General features: G+C 41.0%; 1 protein-coding gene across 3 annotated transcripts in view; it reads left to right on the forward strand.

The window, feature by feature from the left end:
• Csgalnact2 (chondroitin sulfate N-acetylgalactosaminyltransferase 2) overlaps positions 1–16,190 on the forward strand; it is a 40,863-nt gene that overhangs the window by 22,303 nt on the left and 2,370 nt on the right. For all 3 annotated transcript variants that reach the window (XM_013033709.1, XM_013033707.1, XM_013033708.1), the window contains exons 4-7: positions 1,572–1,673; positions 4,751–4,929; positions 6,916–7,010; positions 11,613–11,694. In XM_013033709.1, coding sequence (XP_012889163.1) covers positions 1,572–1,673; positions 4,751–4,929; positions 6,916–7,010; positions 11,613–11,694 — 458 coding nt within the window. The remainder of the gene's footprint in view (positions 1–1,571; positions 1,674–4,750; positions 4,930–6,915; positions 7,011–11,612; positions 11,695–16,190) is intronic.

A 16,190-nucleotide genomic window follows, 5' to 3' on the forward strand; every position in this document is an offset into this window, starting at 1 on the left:
TATTTCAAAACATGGAGTCTTAAAAACTTAAATTTTGTTTATTAGAGTAACTACTTAAGAAAAATGAAGGAACAAGTGAGAAACTACTATATCTATCTATCTATCTATCTATCTATCTATCTATCTATCTATCTACCAGTGAGGACTGGTATTTTTTTGTTTTAAACTTACAATTGCTACATGTTTTAATTAACATACTAGTTTTAATGCTTTATAAGCCCAATCTTTAGTTTCATAAGATTAGTCAGCACCATTCTGAACAGAATATCTTTTTGTGTGTGTGCACCAGTGCTGGGGTTTGAACTCAGGGCCTTGGTTTTTGTACCTGAATTTATGTGTTCAAGGCTAGTGCTCCACAACTTGAGCCACAGCTCCACTTCGGGCTTTTTTGGTGGTTAATTTGGAGATGGGTATCGTGGATTATCCTGCCTGAGTTGGAACCACAATCCTCAGATCTCAGCCTCTTCAGTAGCTAGGATTACCTGATTAAATGAGCCACTGGCACCTGACTTGAACAAAATATCTTGAATCCATACTTCCAAATGAGTTTTACCTGTTTCAAATAACTTCTCTGGATATGAGCCCCTAAATCATACTTTTTTGCTTCTTATGGAATTGCTTTCAGAGCCTACATTATTCTTATGTGACTCATGGCAAATAGTAATTCATTGACAGCAGGTATAAGTTTGCAATTAGCCATATTGAAGATATAACTCTTTGATCCAAAGTTTCAATGTTTATTTCTTATCTGAAATGACCTCTTTGAGTAGCTTATAATGGGTTTCTGAAAGCAATATCAAAGCAGTTGTTCTAAGAATGTTTGGAAATGTGGCAGTAATGTTGGATTGTGTCCATACCTCTGAGAGGAGGCACTCCATGACATAGACTTAGCACCTTTCCTGGTGCGCTTTCAACGTCGTGCTTCTGTGTTAATACTTTGTGAGATTTCATTATGTGCCATTGTGCCTTGTTCATTTTCTTGTCAAAACTTCATGTGAGCCAGGTGCCAATAGCTCATGCCTGTATTCCTAGCTACTCAGGAGGCTGAGATCTGAGGGTTGCAGTGCAAACCCAGCCTGGGCAGGAAAGGCCGTGAAACTCTTTATCTCCACTAAACCACCAGAAAACTGGAAGTGGCACTGTGGCTCAAGTGGCAGAGTGTTAGCCTTGAGCTGAAGAGCTGAGGAACAGCGCTCAGGCCCAGAGTTCAAGCCCTATGACTGACAAAAACAAAACAAAAAACTTCATGTTATCAGTCAGGTGCTAGTGGCTCACTCCTGTATCTTAAGTACTCTGGAGCTGAGATCTGAGATCTGTTTGAAGCCAGCCCAAGTAGTAAAGTCCATGAGACTCTTTATCTCCAATTAACCACCAGAAAGCCAGAAGTAGAGCTGTTGCTCAAGTGGTAGAGTGCTTGCTTGCGTTGAGCAAAAAAAAAAAAGTCCTCAGGGATAGCCCCTAGGCCCTGAATTCAAGCCCCAGGACACACACACACACACACACACACACACACACACACACACGCATGTAATTACATTTTTGAACAAACTTTTATTTTTTAATTCCATTAGGGATGTTTGTATTCATCAGGACAAGAGGATTCATCTCACAGTGGTGTATTTTGGTAAAGAAGGACTGTCCCAAGTCAAGTCTATCCTAGAATCTGTCACAAGGTTGGTGAGTCATGTCCATAGGAAGTTCTTGATAAATAATAATATTACAAGAATGCGAACTTCACTTTAGGCACAAACCTGTAATCCAAGTACTTGGGAGGCCAAAGTGGGAGGATCACAAGTTCAAGACCAGCTTGGACTACATTGACCTTGTCTCACTCCCCACCCCAAAGAAAGAATGAGGATTTTAGATGTTTAGAGTTAATTTTTAATATTTGCTGTTTGAAAGTTGGCTGGTGGGTGGTGGTAGTGATAGTAAACCCTTGTGCCCTATGCCACTCTATCCCAGCTCATCTTCCTTAGCTGTGCTGTGGACAGCCTGGTGTGCTCTGGATCTTCTCCTTCAGCTTACCTGCTGTGTACTTGCAGATGTTTTCTCCTTTGCTAAGGTAACTTCCTGCCCTTTGATAAAATCTCCTGAGGTTATTTCTTACTGGTCACTTTGCTTTCCTTCTCTTTCTCAAATCCTTTTTTCTCCCTGTAGATGATGCTTAGGTCTCCCTCATCTTCCACCAGATTCTCCAGTAGCTACTATTTATGTTTCGGTCCTCTCTCACCCAGACCTCACAGTGCAGTGGTGTGGAGGCAGCCCACATCATCAAACCTGGTACCTAGTGGGGGCTCAGAGGTAAATGAATAGTAGCTACATAACACTTTTCACTCTTTAGCTTTCAGTTTCTTCCTCTGTAAATTGTGGGTCTACAGGTATGACTTAACTACCAAATTCAGCCTTTTTTCTGTCACCATCAATAGCTTTTAATAGCAATCTTAAATGTTCTCTTCTATCTGAGATCCTGACTCAAACTTGGTATCTGATGCTTATTGCTCGTTGGCAGGTGCCCTACCACCTGAGCCATGCCTTCAACCCCTCTTAAAATGTTCTTAGGTTTGTAAAATGTGAATATGTTCTAAATGTAAATATGTTACAAATTATTAGATCCAGTGTCTTCAATCATGTCAACTGGATCCTATGCTTGTTGTTACCTTTCTGCTTTTTATGTCCATTCCCAAAGAGTACAGATCTGACCAGCCATTCTTAACCATTCAACTAGCATTTGTTGAGGGCCACCTACTGTGTTCCTGGTACTCTGCCTGCAATTCACTGGCTGAGGTAGTTGGATGAAGACTAGGCATGGCTAAGTCTGCCCCTGTGCTACAGGGACCCTGACAACCTTGATGTGCATAATCAGGGCTCGCTACCTTTTACTGGTCCTCCTTCAGCTCAAGACCTAACATCTGAGAACCACAGTCTTCCATTCTTTACCTCTAATTCCCTCTGATGAGTTACTTCCTGATTATGTCCCAGAACCTCTTCCCTATCCCTTCCTTGCTACCCTTACCACATAACCTCAGTTTCCTCATCTTCCTTCTTCCCCTTGCCTACTCAGTACCAATCACTGAATTACTAAAGTTAGCACTGTGTTGTCAAACTCCTGGGTTGAGAGGTTTTACCTCGAGTTTTCCTGAGAAGTAGTATTTAAGAGTCTTGGATATAGCCCAGAAATTAAAACATTATTACAACCAAATTTGGGGAGGAAAAAAAATCAAATAGCTTTGAGTTATCAGGAACTAGAACAGGAGCCTTGAACACATCTGTTTTCTTTGAGGATTGGTTTGTACCATATTGTGAGGGATGTGGCTATTGGCAGCTGTGGGCTCACATCTTTGCCATCAGAGAAGAAAGAGCTTTCTATCAAAACAAAACAAAGAAGGAGAAGCAACCTTTTCCCCATCTTGAGCCAATCACTGTGGCCGGGTGGAGCTTTTATGATTGGTACCACTTGAGCCTGGTTGCCCCACCCCTAGGAAATTTCTGTGGTGTGAGGGACATTTTGGGATCCGTCCCTCTTCCACATGGTGCTGGTCATACAGGATAGTAAAGGGCCGTATTCCCCAAAGAAGAGAGAGCTTTCATAGGCCATGAGATGGGGAGTACATGGAGTTTCCTCTGGGCACTGTATGAGCCTTTGCTTCCATTTCTTCCCCTTTCTTATGCTGTATTGTTGTAAAAGCAATCTTCTGCATATATTCCTGTGTTCAGTCTGTGTATGCTCAAGGATATTTACCTGTATTGTCTGGGCACTGGAGCACTAATTAGAAAACATAGAGGCTCCACTCCACACTTGTCTGCATCAGTGAATCTGAAGGGAAGCTGAGAATTTGCATCCAACTCCTTGCCAGCAGGCTGTACTGCTATGGGTTTGGAGCCTTACTGTGACAAGCACTGTTCTGGCAGAAAAACTGGCTAGTTTCTCCTTGCCAAGTCTTTTTAACCTGGCATGGAAGGTGCTCCTCTTATTCTATCCTATTTAATGAGTCCTGTGATCTGATGTTCTTACTTTTCTCATTTAGGGCTCCTTTGTTCCTATCTGAGAGCTTTCCCTAAAATATTGTCCAGTGTTTTACATCTTTGCTTTGGAGAATAAATATTTGACATTTATACTCTTTTACCACTAGATTCAGGATTCTAATGAAGGTATATAACTGAGTTTCCACATCTGACATCTCTTCACTGCTCCAGACATAAGCAGTCTTTTTTCCGGGAACTTCTGTTCATTCATTCATTCAGCAGATTTTTTTATTGCGTTCCTACTTTGTGAGAGGTACTTTGTGATAGTAATGCACAGAACAAAATCCTTGGTCTCATGGAATGTGGAAGGCGATGCCCATACCTGAGGAGGAATCTAAAAGAGAGTCAGGTAGGGCTACTTGCAGTGTATGGGCAGGACCCATCTGACAAGGGAGTATTTAACAAAGACCTAGAGGAGGAGAGAGAAGAGTTCCCTGCATGTCCTTAGTCATGTGGAATGCATTATTAGTCCCCCACTTTATGGCTGTTTTTCCATGTGTATATGTCTCCTCTCCCCAGTGAGTTTTACGATCTCAAAGGGCAGTAGTCCCCTTGTAAATCTCACACCACCAGTATGCTGAGGCACTACCTCAATTTAGGGCAGCTAAGGACTAGCCTCTTGATGATATGGTACACGTGAAGTATAAGCCATTTTGTAATTCTGATGAAGGAAAAGCGTTAATTTTTAAGTGGGACTTACTGTTTGTTATATGTGCTTTCCTCATAGTGAGTCTAATTTTCACAATTACACCTTGGTCTCACTGAATGAAGAATTTAATCGTGGACGAGGACTAAATGTGGGTGCCCGAGCTTGGGACAAGGGAGAGGTCTTGATGTTTTTCTGTGATGTTGATATATATTTCTCAGCCGAATTCCTTAACAGCTGCCGCTTAAATTCTGAGCCAGGTGCGTAAAACATTGGTAGATGAGCTAGAGTATAGAGTGCAGAACAGTGCTGGCATAACCCATATGCTGAATCAAACTAATTTGAGAAAAAGTAAGTTTTAATTAAGTCCTAGAATATATTTTCTTAAGTTATATGAGGTACAATGTAACTGGAATGCTAAGTAGCAGTTTATCCCCTTTGCTTTCTTGGGGTCAGATTCCAATGGCTGAATTTGAAGTCAGATAAAGAAATGCAAAGGGCTTTGTGGCACAGCTCAATGATGGACATACTCGGTTCAGTCCTATCAAAGAAAATTTTAAAATGCAGAGGAATAGAAATTTGGAAAATGAGGGGCTGGGAAGGTGGCTCAGTGGTAGAGCGCTTACCTTGCATGCATGAGGCCCTGGGTTGGATTTCCCAGCACCACATAAGCAAAAAGAAAAAAGCCAGAAGTGGCACTGTGGCTCAAGTGGTAGAGCACTAGCCTTGAGCTGAAGAGCTGAGGGACAGCGCCCAGGCCAAGAGTTCAGGCCCCACGATTGGACCCAAAAAAAGAAAAAGAAATTTGGAAAATGACAAGAAGAAAGCAACTCCAGTTGGAAAAAGAGCCACACAGGTGGTATGAAGATGTAAGAACCAGAAGTACTCAGCCTCAGGCATATAGCAGCCCCACATCCATGTATGCAATTGCATGCATATGATGCACAAGTGCTGGGGTCTAGAGGCAGGTAGTGTTTGGATTCCAGAGTTCATTTTGAAGCGATTTACAATACTTTGCTTTATGTTGTAGATATATTTTGGAAATGAATGAGCAGATGAAAATTTTATAAATCAAATGTCTTTCAAATATAAAAAGAAGTCTTCTATATTAAAGAACTGCAACAGGAGAAAAAGTTCAGGGACTGTATTGTAAAGATGGTGACTTGTTTTAATCATTCACACAGAATATGCATCTATCAAAACCTCATGCTACATGCCACAATATGAACAATTTTGTCGTTTAAAAATAATTCTAAATTTTAAAAATAGTAAACTTTTTTGCATAGAAATCTTCATAGCATATAAATTTGTATTAATCATTTTGATTAGGGAAAGTTGACAAGAACCTTCTGAGTAAATGTGGGTTAGGTGTGTTTTACTCCATAGAACATGAAATTTAAAATGTAGGTGCTGAAAGAGACATTTGCTCAGGTAAAAAGGATGTATTTAATATCTAGAAATCAATTGTCCTGGAAGCTGAGCTGAGCTAATCCAGAGGTAGTATTTAGTCTCCAGATTATAATTGCATTTAGAAGTTATTACTACATTTTGGTTTATGTGGCAGATAAATGAGCTTTAAGAAAGGTCCATGAGCCTGCTAGGGATCCTGTATTAAAAGACAGCGTGTCACTCCAGGCTTCTCATCATGCTACCATTCTGAATGAAGCCAATCATACGTAGAGAGGGTTCCTTCATTGAGGGGTGATGGCCAGTTAGGCACTAAAGTCCCTTCAATGCACTTAGCTGAAGTGATTGCGCTATTATTCCACGTGTTTTTAACCCTAACCTTCTCAACTTTTCTAGATCTCATATCAGTCTTCAGTTCTATATTTTAATTGTTCCTTACATGTATATGCAATGTACAGTATTCTTTGGATTATCTGTTATTAATGATTGAGTTTGAAGTGTGGATTTAGCAGAAATTTCTAATTTCTTAGTGATGCTCAGAGGTTAGCCTCTATTTCTCATTGCTGATTAGGTAAAATAATGAATAATAACATATTCACCTAATGAATAGTAATACTTGTGTGTATCTGTCTCCTAAAAGTCAAAAAGAATAAAACAGGTGCACTCTTTAGTCTGGATTTTTTTCTATTTTGCAGTTAGAGCTTTATAGCATTGTTATATTCATCAAATCAACAGGATATTCTGAAGCTTGAATAAAGTCTCAATTCATATAATAATAATAATCAGTCTTTTATTTAATGGCTTCATTGTATAATAAGAACACATATTTTTATTTATAGGTAAAAAGGTGTTCTACCCTGTGGTGTTCAGTCTTTACAATCCTGCTATTGTTTATGCCAACCAGGACTCACCACCTCCCGTGGAACAGCAACTGGTGAGACACTGACTTTATTGGAAATGTTTTTCCTAGATTCCTTTATGTGTGTTGTACAAATAGAAAATAGAGTTTCAATTAAAAACCAGGCATCAGCAGCCATGCCTATAATCCTAGCTATCTAGAGGCTGATATATGAGGATCAGTGTTCAGAGCAAGCCCAGTCAGGTAAAGTTAGTTAAGTGTAGCTGTGGCTCAAGTGGTAGAATGCCAGCCTTGAGTAAAAAAACTAAAGGACAGAGCATAAGCTCTGAATTCAAGCCCTAGGACAAGCACAAAATAAAACCCAACTCTGTAGTCCAAGCCCTAGTAAAATGCTTTTACTTTATTCCTTCAGAATCTAGTCCAGTGGCAAGGGGAAAAAGTTGAGGACACAGAGGGAAAAGCTTATGTTCCAGAATGTGGAAATTATACAGTCCTTCTTGCCAACTTCCTTTCAGTAATATTTAAGATAAAGTTAATTAATCTAAAATGAAATGAATGTTTTAAAAAAGCCCCACTAACTAGAAATTAAAATCACTCTGCTAAGTAAGAGGGAACATTTACTAGAATTAAGAAATCAACATTGGTAAGTTACTGCTACTAGCACTTTTAAGAGAATTTTACCAGTTCTTTCTATTAATGTTCTTTTTGTGTTCTATTCTGATGGCATTTAGTGGTATCTAAACATTGAGAAAAAGTGAAAACAATAAACTAAGAAGTCAAAGGGAAAACTACAGGGAAAGAAAGAAAGATTGAGGCAGAAATTAGTGAAAGCTGAAATAGATAAGTGCTTAGTACTTACAAGCAAAGGTAATTCTTTAGAAAATGAATGACAAGAGTGTAACAGGACTTTAGGAGGTGGGAATCAGCAGGGAAGGGAGAAGTGAATCTGATCAAAATATAATGAAACCCACTAAAAATTGTTTAAAACAGGTATCATTGGCTCAAGCCTGTTCCGAACTACTCAAGAGGCTGAGATCTGAGGATCAAGGTTCTAAGCCAGCCTGGGCAGAAAAGTCTATGAGACTCTTATCTCCACTTAATCAGAAAAAAGCCAGAAATGGAGCTGTGGCTCAAGTGGTATAACACAGCCTTGAGCAAAAAAGCTCAGGGACAGCACCCAGACCCTGAGTTCAAGCTCCAGAACTGGCACAAAAACAAAGCAAAACACAAAGCCACCAAGTTATGAAAACTGACTAGATGTTTTGTGTGGTGTGTTCGGTGGAAAGGCCTTTCTGAGGTGGGACTGTGGGAGGATCCAGCTAGTAGCAGGAAGAAAGCAGATGGCTACAGATGGCCCAGCTGTGGATCTCCTGAGGTGGTTAGAGTGCAGCACAGGGTCTGGAGCTGAGCTGCAGGGCTTGGAGAGTCCCTGGGAAAGGAGCATTAGGAGGGAGAAAGAACTATGTAGCACCAGCAGGAGGCAGCTAGGAAGGCTATTGCAGCAGACAAGATACATGATTGTGGCTGGGCAAGGAAGGTCATTGTGGAGAAAGGTGTGGAGACAGAACTGAGCTTGTGGGATCAGATATCAGGACTGAGTGCAAGAACAGGGTGGAGAGAGGGTGATGGGCTTGTGCTATTAATTGACACCAAGGGAAGCTGTTTTTAGTTGGCAATATAATAGTCAAATATTACCAATGTGGGCTAGGGAGAAGTTTTCAAAAGCCATAAAGCTTAAGAACAAAACAAAACTAATGACTTCTTTTCCCTTAGTTTGATAACATTGGAAGAATTATTACTTATTTATTTGTGCTGATACTTGGGCTTGAACTTAGGACTTGGAGCACTGTACATCAGTTTTTGCAATCAAGGCTGGTGCTCTGCCACTTGAGCCATAACTCTACTCTGGCTTTTTGATCATTAATTGGAAATAATCTCAGGATTTTCCTGCCCAGACTGATAGTGAACCGAGATCCTCAGATCTGAGCTTCCTAAGTAGCTAATATTACAGGCATGAGCTACCAGCATCCGGCTTGAAGAATTTTCATAGAAACTATAAAGTACAAGGTCATAGTAGTTAATTTTATTCCTTCAAGGACATAGTATTTACAAAATCAGAATTGGTGTGGAGTAGAAATGTCAAATGGGTGTTTAGTTCTTTGCACCAGATTGTATTTTGACTAAAAAGAGAGTCAAATATTTATACCCTCATTTAGGCTCTAAATAAGTGGGGTGTTGGGACACATGCTTATAATCCTATCTCTTAGGAGGCAGAGCCATTGAGTTCAAAGCTAGCCTAGGCTAAATAGGAGTTTTATTCCAGATTTAGCTATTTGGTGACTTCAAAAGGGAGCCAGGTAATAGGGAAGTAACTCCATGGTAGAATACTTGTCTAGCGTTCATGAGGACTTGGTTCTATACCCAGTGCTGGGGAAAAAAGAGTCTTAGTTTGGGTTCTACTACTACATTTTGCTCCTGTAGATTCACCTACTTATTCATTCAACAACTATATATTGAAAGCCTATCATATGACTGGCATTGTTCTGGTTGCTAGGATATTATAGCAATCAGTGGTTAAGATCTCAAAAGTCCTGCAGTTGGGGAGCTTAACATTCTAGAATAGGAGGAAATGCTCCCCAATAAAAATATGGGAAAAGAGAATGCCTCTGTCATCAATCAACTCCAACCTGACAGAGCCCTCAAACCTACCTAGTCATTTGAATCTTTTCTCACATCCTGAATGGCAGCCTTCTATCCCTACTCTTTTCCAGCCTTGTCTCCTCTACAGACCCTAACATTCCTGCTCTCCACAGAAGTGTCCCTATTTTTATTTGTGTTTCTAGATTGCTTAGAAACCAGCTCCAAGTTGTTACATTCTGGGACAGCCCTTCCCTGAGTGGGACCTCAGAAACCAGCTCCACATTGTTTTGCTCTGGGCCAGCCTTTCCTCTGAGCCAGGTCTCAGAGAAGGGCACCCTCGGGGGGCCCTGGCTCAGGACAACAGCCTGCTGTCATTCTTGGTCACCCTTCTTCCCACTTCCTACCCCACCCTTTAAGGTACTTACTGACCTCTGTCTCTATCCTGACTATTTGTCTCATCTATCCATCTCTTTTTTTTCTGCATACACCCCAATAATCTACCAGCTTTCTATTCCTAGTTATAGCTATTATCTCTGGACCTTGCTCTTTCTAATATATTCTCTGTTCTCCATCCAGAGTAATTTTTCTAGAAACACCTCATTCTTGCAGCTCTTCAGAGAACTATGATGTCTGTCTGGAGAAAGCCCAAAACATATGACCTGGTTTACAGGTTTTTGGTGGCATACTTCTAGGCCAGGGGTGAAGAGTTACAGTTTCTAGTCCAGATCTACCCATCTACCTTGTTTTTATAGCCACAAGTTAAGAGCTATGCTTTTATCCATGCACTGGCGGCTCATGCCTGTAAACCGAGCTACACTGGAGGCTGAGATATGAGGATCACAGTTCCAAGTCAACCTGGGAAGGAAAGTCTGTGAAACTGTTAACCAGTTAACCAGTAGAAAGCAAGAAGTGGAGGTTTGGCTCAAGTAGAGAACTAGCCTTGAGGGGAAAAAAAAAAAAAAAGCTAAGGGACAGCACTCAGGCCCTGAGTTCAAACCCCAGCATCAGAAGTAAAAAAAAAAATGTGTATCTGTCACACATAAAACCTTTTCTATCTGCGCCTGGTATAGTGGCTCATGCCTATAATCCTAGCTACTCATGATTCAAAGCTAGCCCTGGCAGAAAAGTCTGTGAGACTCTTACCTTCAAGTGGAGGTATGGCTGAAATGGTAGAGTGCCAGTCTTGAGTGAAAAATCTAAGGGACAGGCCCTGAGTTCAAGCCTCAGTTACCCCCATCCCCAAACACAAATGTCCAGTCTGGCTCTTTACAAAAAAGTGTGCCAGTACATGGTGCGTGTAGAATTCAGATATAACTACCCAAAAACCCAAAGTGGAGCTGTGGCTCAAGTGGTTACTCTAGCCTTGAGTAAAAACACTCAGGGACAAGTGTCCAAGCTCTGAGTTAAGCCCCAGGACATGCACAAAAACAAAAAGAAAAACTCTAGCCATCAGGAGGAGGCAGAGAAATGAGTTCTCGGGCCTGTGAAGAGTCGACCTCATGCAGTAGGAAATATTTTTGTGCAGCTCTGGCCTAAAATGTGTGCCCCTGGGTCAGGTCCGTACTGTTTCCCTGTTAGTAACCTCAGCTCGTGCAGGCACAGGGCTTGAAGTCAGTGACACGTCAGCTGGTAAAAAATCTTGTTCTTCAATTTAACCAAATGAATACCAGGCAGCTGAAACATGGTTTGGGGTGGCATAGCTGAGAGATGAATGGTGAGAGAAAGGGCAGGCAAGTACCGTCATTGTAATTATATTTGAGGTGCTCTATGTAAAAGGTGAACTATATATCTTGAGGGTATGGATGAGAGATGGCGGAGAATGATGAAGGGGTGACAGTGATCAAGATGTATTATAGTCATAAATTGACTTGTGGAATTGAAACCTTTGTAAAACTACTTAAAATTCGTTTATGCAGATTACTATATTTTTGTTCTATAAGGATTTACTAGCATAGGTACACATGAGCTGTTCTAAAATAACTTTTTGATTAAAAGTTCTAGTTAATAATTAAATTGAATTTTTTTTCTTTATTTAAGGTTCACAAAAAGGATTCTGGTTTTTGGCGAGATTTTGGCTTTGGAATGACTTGTCAGTATCGATCGGATTTCCTGGCCATTGGTAAGTATACCTTATATTTAAGTAATAGGCTTTATTTACTTACTTTAGATCTTACCATATTTCCTAAAAGGTATCAGATTTGACTATTTTCTACTAAATTATAAATGCCTGGGATTAATTCTAGTACTTTAAAAGGCAAAATGAATTTATAATGAATTAGCAACAATGAAGTCACAAAGATATAAAGTATAACATGGTATTCACTAGTTTCTTTAAAAACAAAATACTTATTAATGTATTATTATTATTAGTGTTATTATTATTAACAGTTACCTTTAAGATACATTTGGCCTAGATGCTAGTGGCTCATGCCTTATAATTTTAGTTACCGAGGAAGCTGAGATCTTCAATTTTAGGATTGAAGTTCAAAGTCAGCTCAGGCAGGTAAGTCTTCGAGATTCTTTTTTTTTTGTCAGTTGTGGGGCTTGAACTGGGCCTGGGCACTGTCCCTCAGCTCTTCAGCTCAAGGCTGGCACTCTGCCACTTGAGCTACAGTGCCACTTCTGGTTTTCTGAGTGGTTTATTGGAGATAAGAGTCTCATGGATGGGAAGTGGCGCTGTGGCTCAAGTGGTAGAGTGCTAGCCTTGAGCTGAAGAGCTGAGGGACAGCGCCCAGGCCCAGAGTTCAAGTCCCACAACCGACCAGGAAAAAAAAAAAGTTGGGGCTGGGAAGGTGGCTCAGTGGTAGAGCGCTTACCTTGCATGCATGAGGCCCTTGGTTCAATTCCTCAGCACCACATAAGCAAAAAGAAAAAAGCCAGAAGTGGCGCTGTGGCTCAAGTGGTAGAGAGCTAGCTTTGAGCTGAAGAGCTGAGGGACAGCGTCCAGGCCCAGAGTTCAAGCCCCACGACCGGGCCCCCCCCCAAAAAAAAAAGTCTCATGGCTGTTCCTACCCAGCTGGCTTTGAACCTCGATCCTCAGATCTCAGCTTCCTGAGTAGCTAGGATTACAGGTGTGAGCTGCCACACCTGGCTTCTTTTGAGGGGGGGGGGGCGCGGGGGGTTGCTAGTCCTGGGGCTTGAATTCAGGGCCTGAGGCACTGTCCCTGAGCTTCTTTTGCTCAGGGCTAGCACTCTGCCACTTGAGCCACAGCACCACTTCTGGCTTTTTCTGTTTATATGGTGCTGAGGAATTGAACCCAGGGCTTCATGCAGGCTAGGCAAGCACTCTACCACTAAGCCACATTCCAGCCCTAAGTCTGCAAGATTCTTATCTCCAGTTAACCACCAAAGTCTGGAAGTAGAATCATCTCTCAAATGGTAGAGGTCAAGCCCTAGTACTGGCACAAAAAAGAAAAAGAACACTAATACTTTTTGACAAACATCTGACTGACACGTTACTATATTTATTTACAGTTGTTCAAAGTTCTCTTATAAAAATCTGTCTATAACTTTACTGCTGTGCTGCTGGGTTGTTGTAGTTATAAATAATCTTGGATTATCTAGCTTAAGGAATTTCATTTTTTTAATAGAGATGAACTCCCATTTAATTTTCTATTGAAAAGTCCCAGTATTGATGACAAAGAGAAAAAAAGCTGTTCTTTCTAGTGTTAATTGAAGAAGTCATACAATATCCCTATGTACATTCAGCATCATTCATTTTTTATCATTCATTTTTATAATGAGCTACTATTTAGGAAGTCCCTCTACCTTACCTCTTGGTTATAATAACTGAATAATGTAAGATGAGGAAATGATAATAAAAATACTAATAAGTGAAATTAACTTCCCAATATTGGGCCTATAGCTACTGAGGAAACAGGATCTGAGAATCGTGATTGGATGCCAGCGGGGACAGGAAAGTCCAAAAAACTCATATCTAATTAGCTACCAGAAAAACAGAGTGGAAGCCAGGTGCTGGTGGCTCATGCCTGTAATCCTAGCTTCTTAGGAAGCTGAGCTCTGAGGGTCGTGGTTCTAAGCCAGCCTGGGCAGGAAACAGTGATACTCTTATCTCTAATTAACTACCAGAAAATCAGAAGTGGTGCTGTGGTCACACACACACACACACACACACACACACACACACACGTAGAGTGATACTCTTATCTCTAATTAACTACCAGAAAATCAGAAGTGGTGCTGTGGTTCGAGACACACACACACACACACACACACAGAGTGATACTCTTATCTCTAATTAACTACCAGAAAATCAGAAGTGGTGCTGTGGTTCGAGACACACACACACACACACACACACACACAGACAGAGTGATACTCTTATCTCTAAATAACTACCAGAAAATCAGAAGTGGTGCTGTGGTTCAAGACACACACACACACACACACACACACAGAAGTAGAGTGATACTCTTAGAAGTGGTGCTGTGGTTTGACATACACACACACACACAGCTGTGGCTCAAGTGTAGAGCACCACGCACACACACAGCTGTGGCTCAAGTGTAGAGCACCAACCTTCAGCAAAAAAAAAAAAAAAAAAAGCCCAAGGACAGTGCCCAGGCCCTGAGTTTAAACTCCAAGACCAAAAAAAAAAACCCTTGCCAATAACAATCATTCTTCATTTCCCCACCAGTCTCCTTCCTCCACCTTCCCTCTTGACCCACCAATGTCCTTCCTATTGATTTGCCCCTGCTGGACATTTAATATAAATACAATTGTACAACATGCGGTCTTTTATTACTGGTTCCTTGCACTTAGATAATGTTTTCAAGATTTATCTGTATCAGATACTTCACTCCTTTTCAAAGCCAAATAGTCAGGGCTGGGAAGGTGGCTTAGTGGTAGAGCACTTGCCTTGCATGCATGAGGCCCTAGGTTCAATTCCTCAGCACCACATAAGCAAAAAGAAAAAAGCCGGAAGTGGCACTGTGGCTCAAGCGCTAGAGCGCTAGCCTTGAGCTGAAGAGCTGAGGGACAGTGCCCAGGCCCAGAGTTCAGGCCCCATGACCAGACCCCCCCAAAAAAAACAACAACAAACAATCAAAGCCAAATAGTGTTCCTTTGCATAATTACTCCACATTTTGCTTATCTGTAAGTAGATAGAGATTTGGATTCTTTCTTCTTTTGGGCTGTTATGAATATAGCTACTGTGAACATTTAGGTATAAATTTTTGTGTTGATAAAGGTTTTCAATTCTCTTAGCAGTTTCTATGGAACTCTTTTTACCCTTTTGAAGAATTGCCTTTTTTTTGTTGTTTTGATTTTTGCCAGTCCTGGGGCTTGAACTCTGCGCCTGGGAATTGTCCCTGAACAACTTTTTTTTTTTTGGTCTGGTCATGGGGTCTGAACTCTGGGCCTGAGTGCTGTCCCTCAGCTCTTCAGCTCAAGGCTAGTGCCCTACCACTTGAGCCACAGCGCCACTTCTGGCTTTTTTCTTTTTTTGCTTATGTGGTGCTGAGGAATTGAACCCAGGGCCTCAGGCATGCAAGGCAAATGCTCTACCACTGAGCCAACTTCCCAGCCCTGCCTGAACTTCTTTTGCTCAAAGTGAGTGCCCTATCATTTGAGCCACATCACTAATTCCAGCTTTTCTAAGTAGTTTATTGGAGTCTGTCCAAGTTTCCTGCTTGGACTAGCTTCAAACCATGATCCTCAGATCTCAGACTCCTGAGTAGCTAGGAATACAGGCATGAGCCACTGACACACGGCTTGCCATGGAGTTTTCTAAAGTGGCTTACTGCTCATTAATTAAATATTGTTATATGTCCTATTAGTAGAAGTTGTAGTAGTTGTGAAGTATTCTCATTTGATGATAATTTCCTGTTGACATCTTTTCACTTGCTTATTCATTTGCATACATTCTTTGAACTGTCTATTCATATCTTTTGCCCATTTTAATTAGGTTATTGGGCTATGCATGTTAGTGCTTTCCATTGTGCTTGGAAAGTTCCAGTTATTATTTGTGACTATTTTTCTGCTTCTTTCTTTTTTTTTTTTTTTTGCTTATGTGGTGCTGAGGAATCGAACCCAGGGCCTCATGCATGCAAGGCAAGCACTTTACCACTGAGCCACCTTCCCAGCCCCTCTGCTTCTTTCTTATTGTTTTAACTCCTGATATTTTCATTACCTGTATGTTGATGCACTTAATGGTGTCTTAACATTTCTGAGGCCCTGCTCATTTTCCTGTATTCTTGGTTTTCATCAGATTGCAGTCTATTAATCTATCTTGATGTTCTCTGCTTCTCTCTTCTGATATCAAATCAACTGTTGTTGCTCTAGTCTTTCCTTTATTGTACTTTTTAACTCTAGGATTTCTATTTGGTTTGTTACCTCTCCCTCCCCCTTCTCTGTATGTGTATTTGATAAGACATTGTCACCTTACATTCTGTTTTTTAAACAAATTCTTTGAATATATTTGTACTGGCATCTTTGTAGTATTTGTTAAATCCAATATCTGAGTCCATTACAGGCAGTAGGAAAATCATATCTTCCTATTTTTTTTTTTTTTGGTCCGGTCGTGGGGCCTGAGCTCTGGGCCTGGGCGCTGTCCCTCAGCTCTTCAGCTCAAGGCTAGCGCTCTACCACTTGAGC

The sequence above is a fragment of the Dipodomys ordii genome, unplaced genomic scaffold, assembly GCF_000151885.1.
Source record: "Dipodomys ordii isolate 6190 unplaced genomic scaffold, Dord_2.0 Scaffold176, whole genome shotgun sequence".
Taxonomy (NCBI): domain Eukaryota; kingdom Metazoa; phylum Chordata; class Mammalia; order Rodentia; family Heteromyidae; genus Dipodomys; species Dipodomys ordii.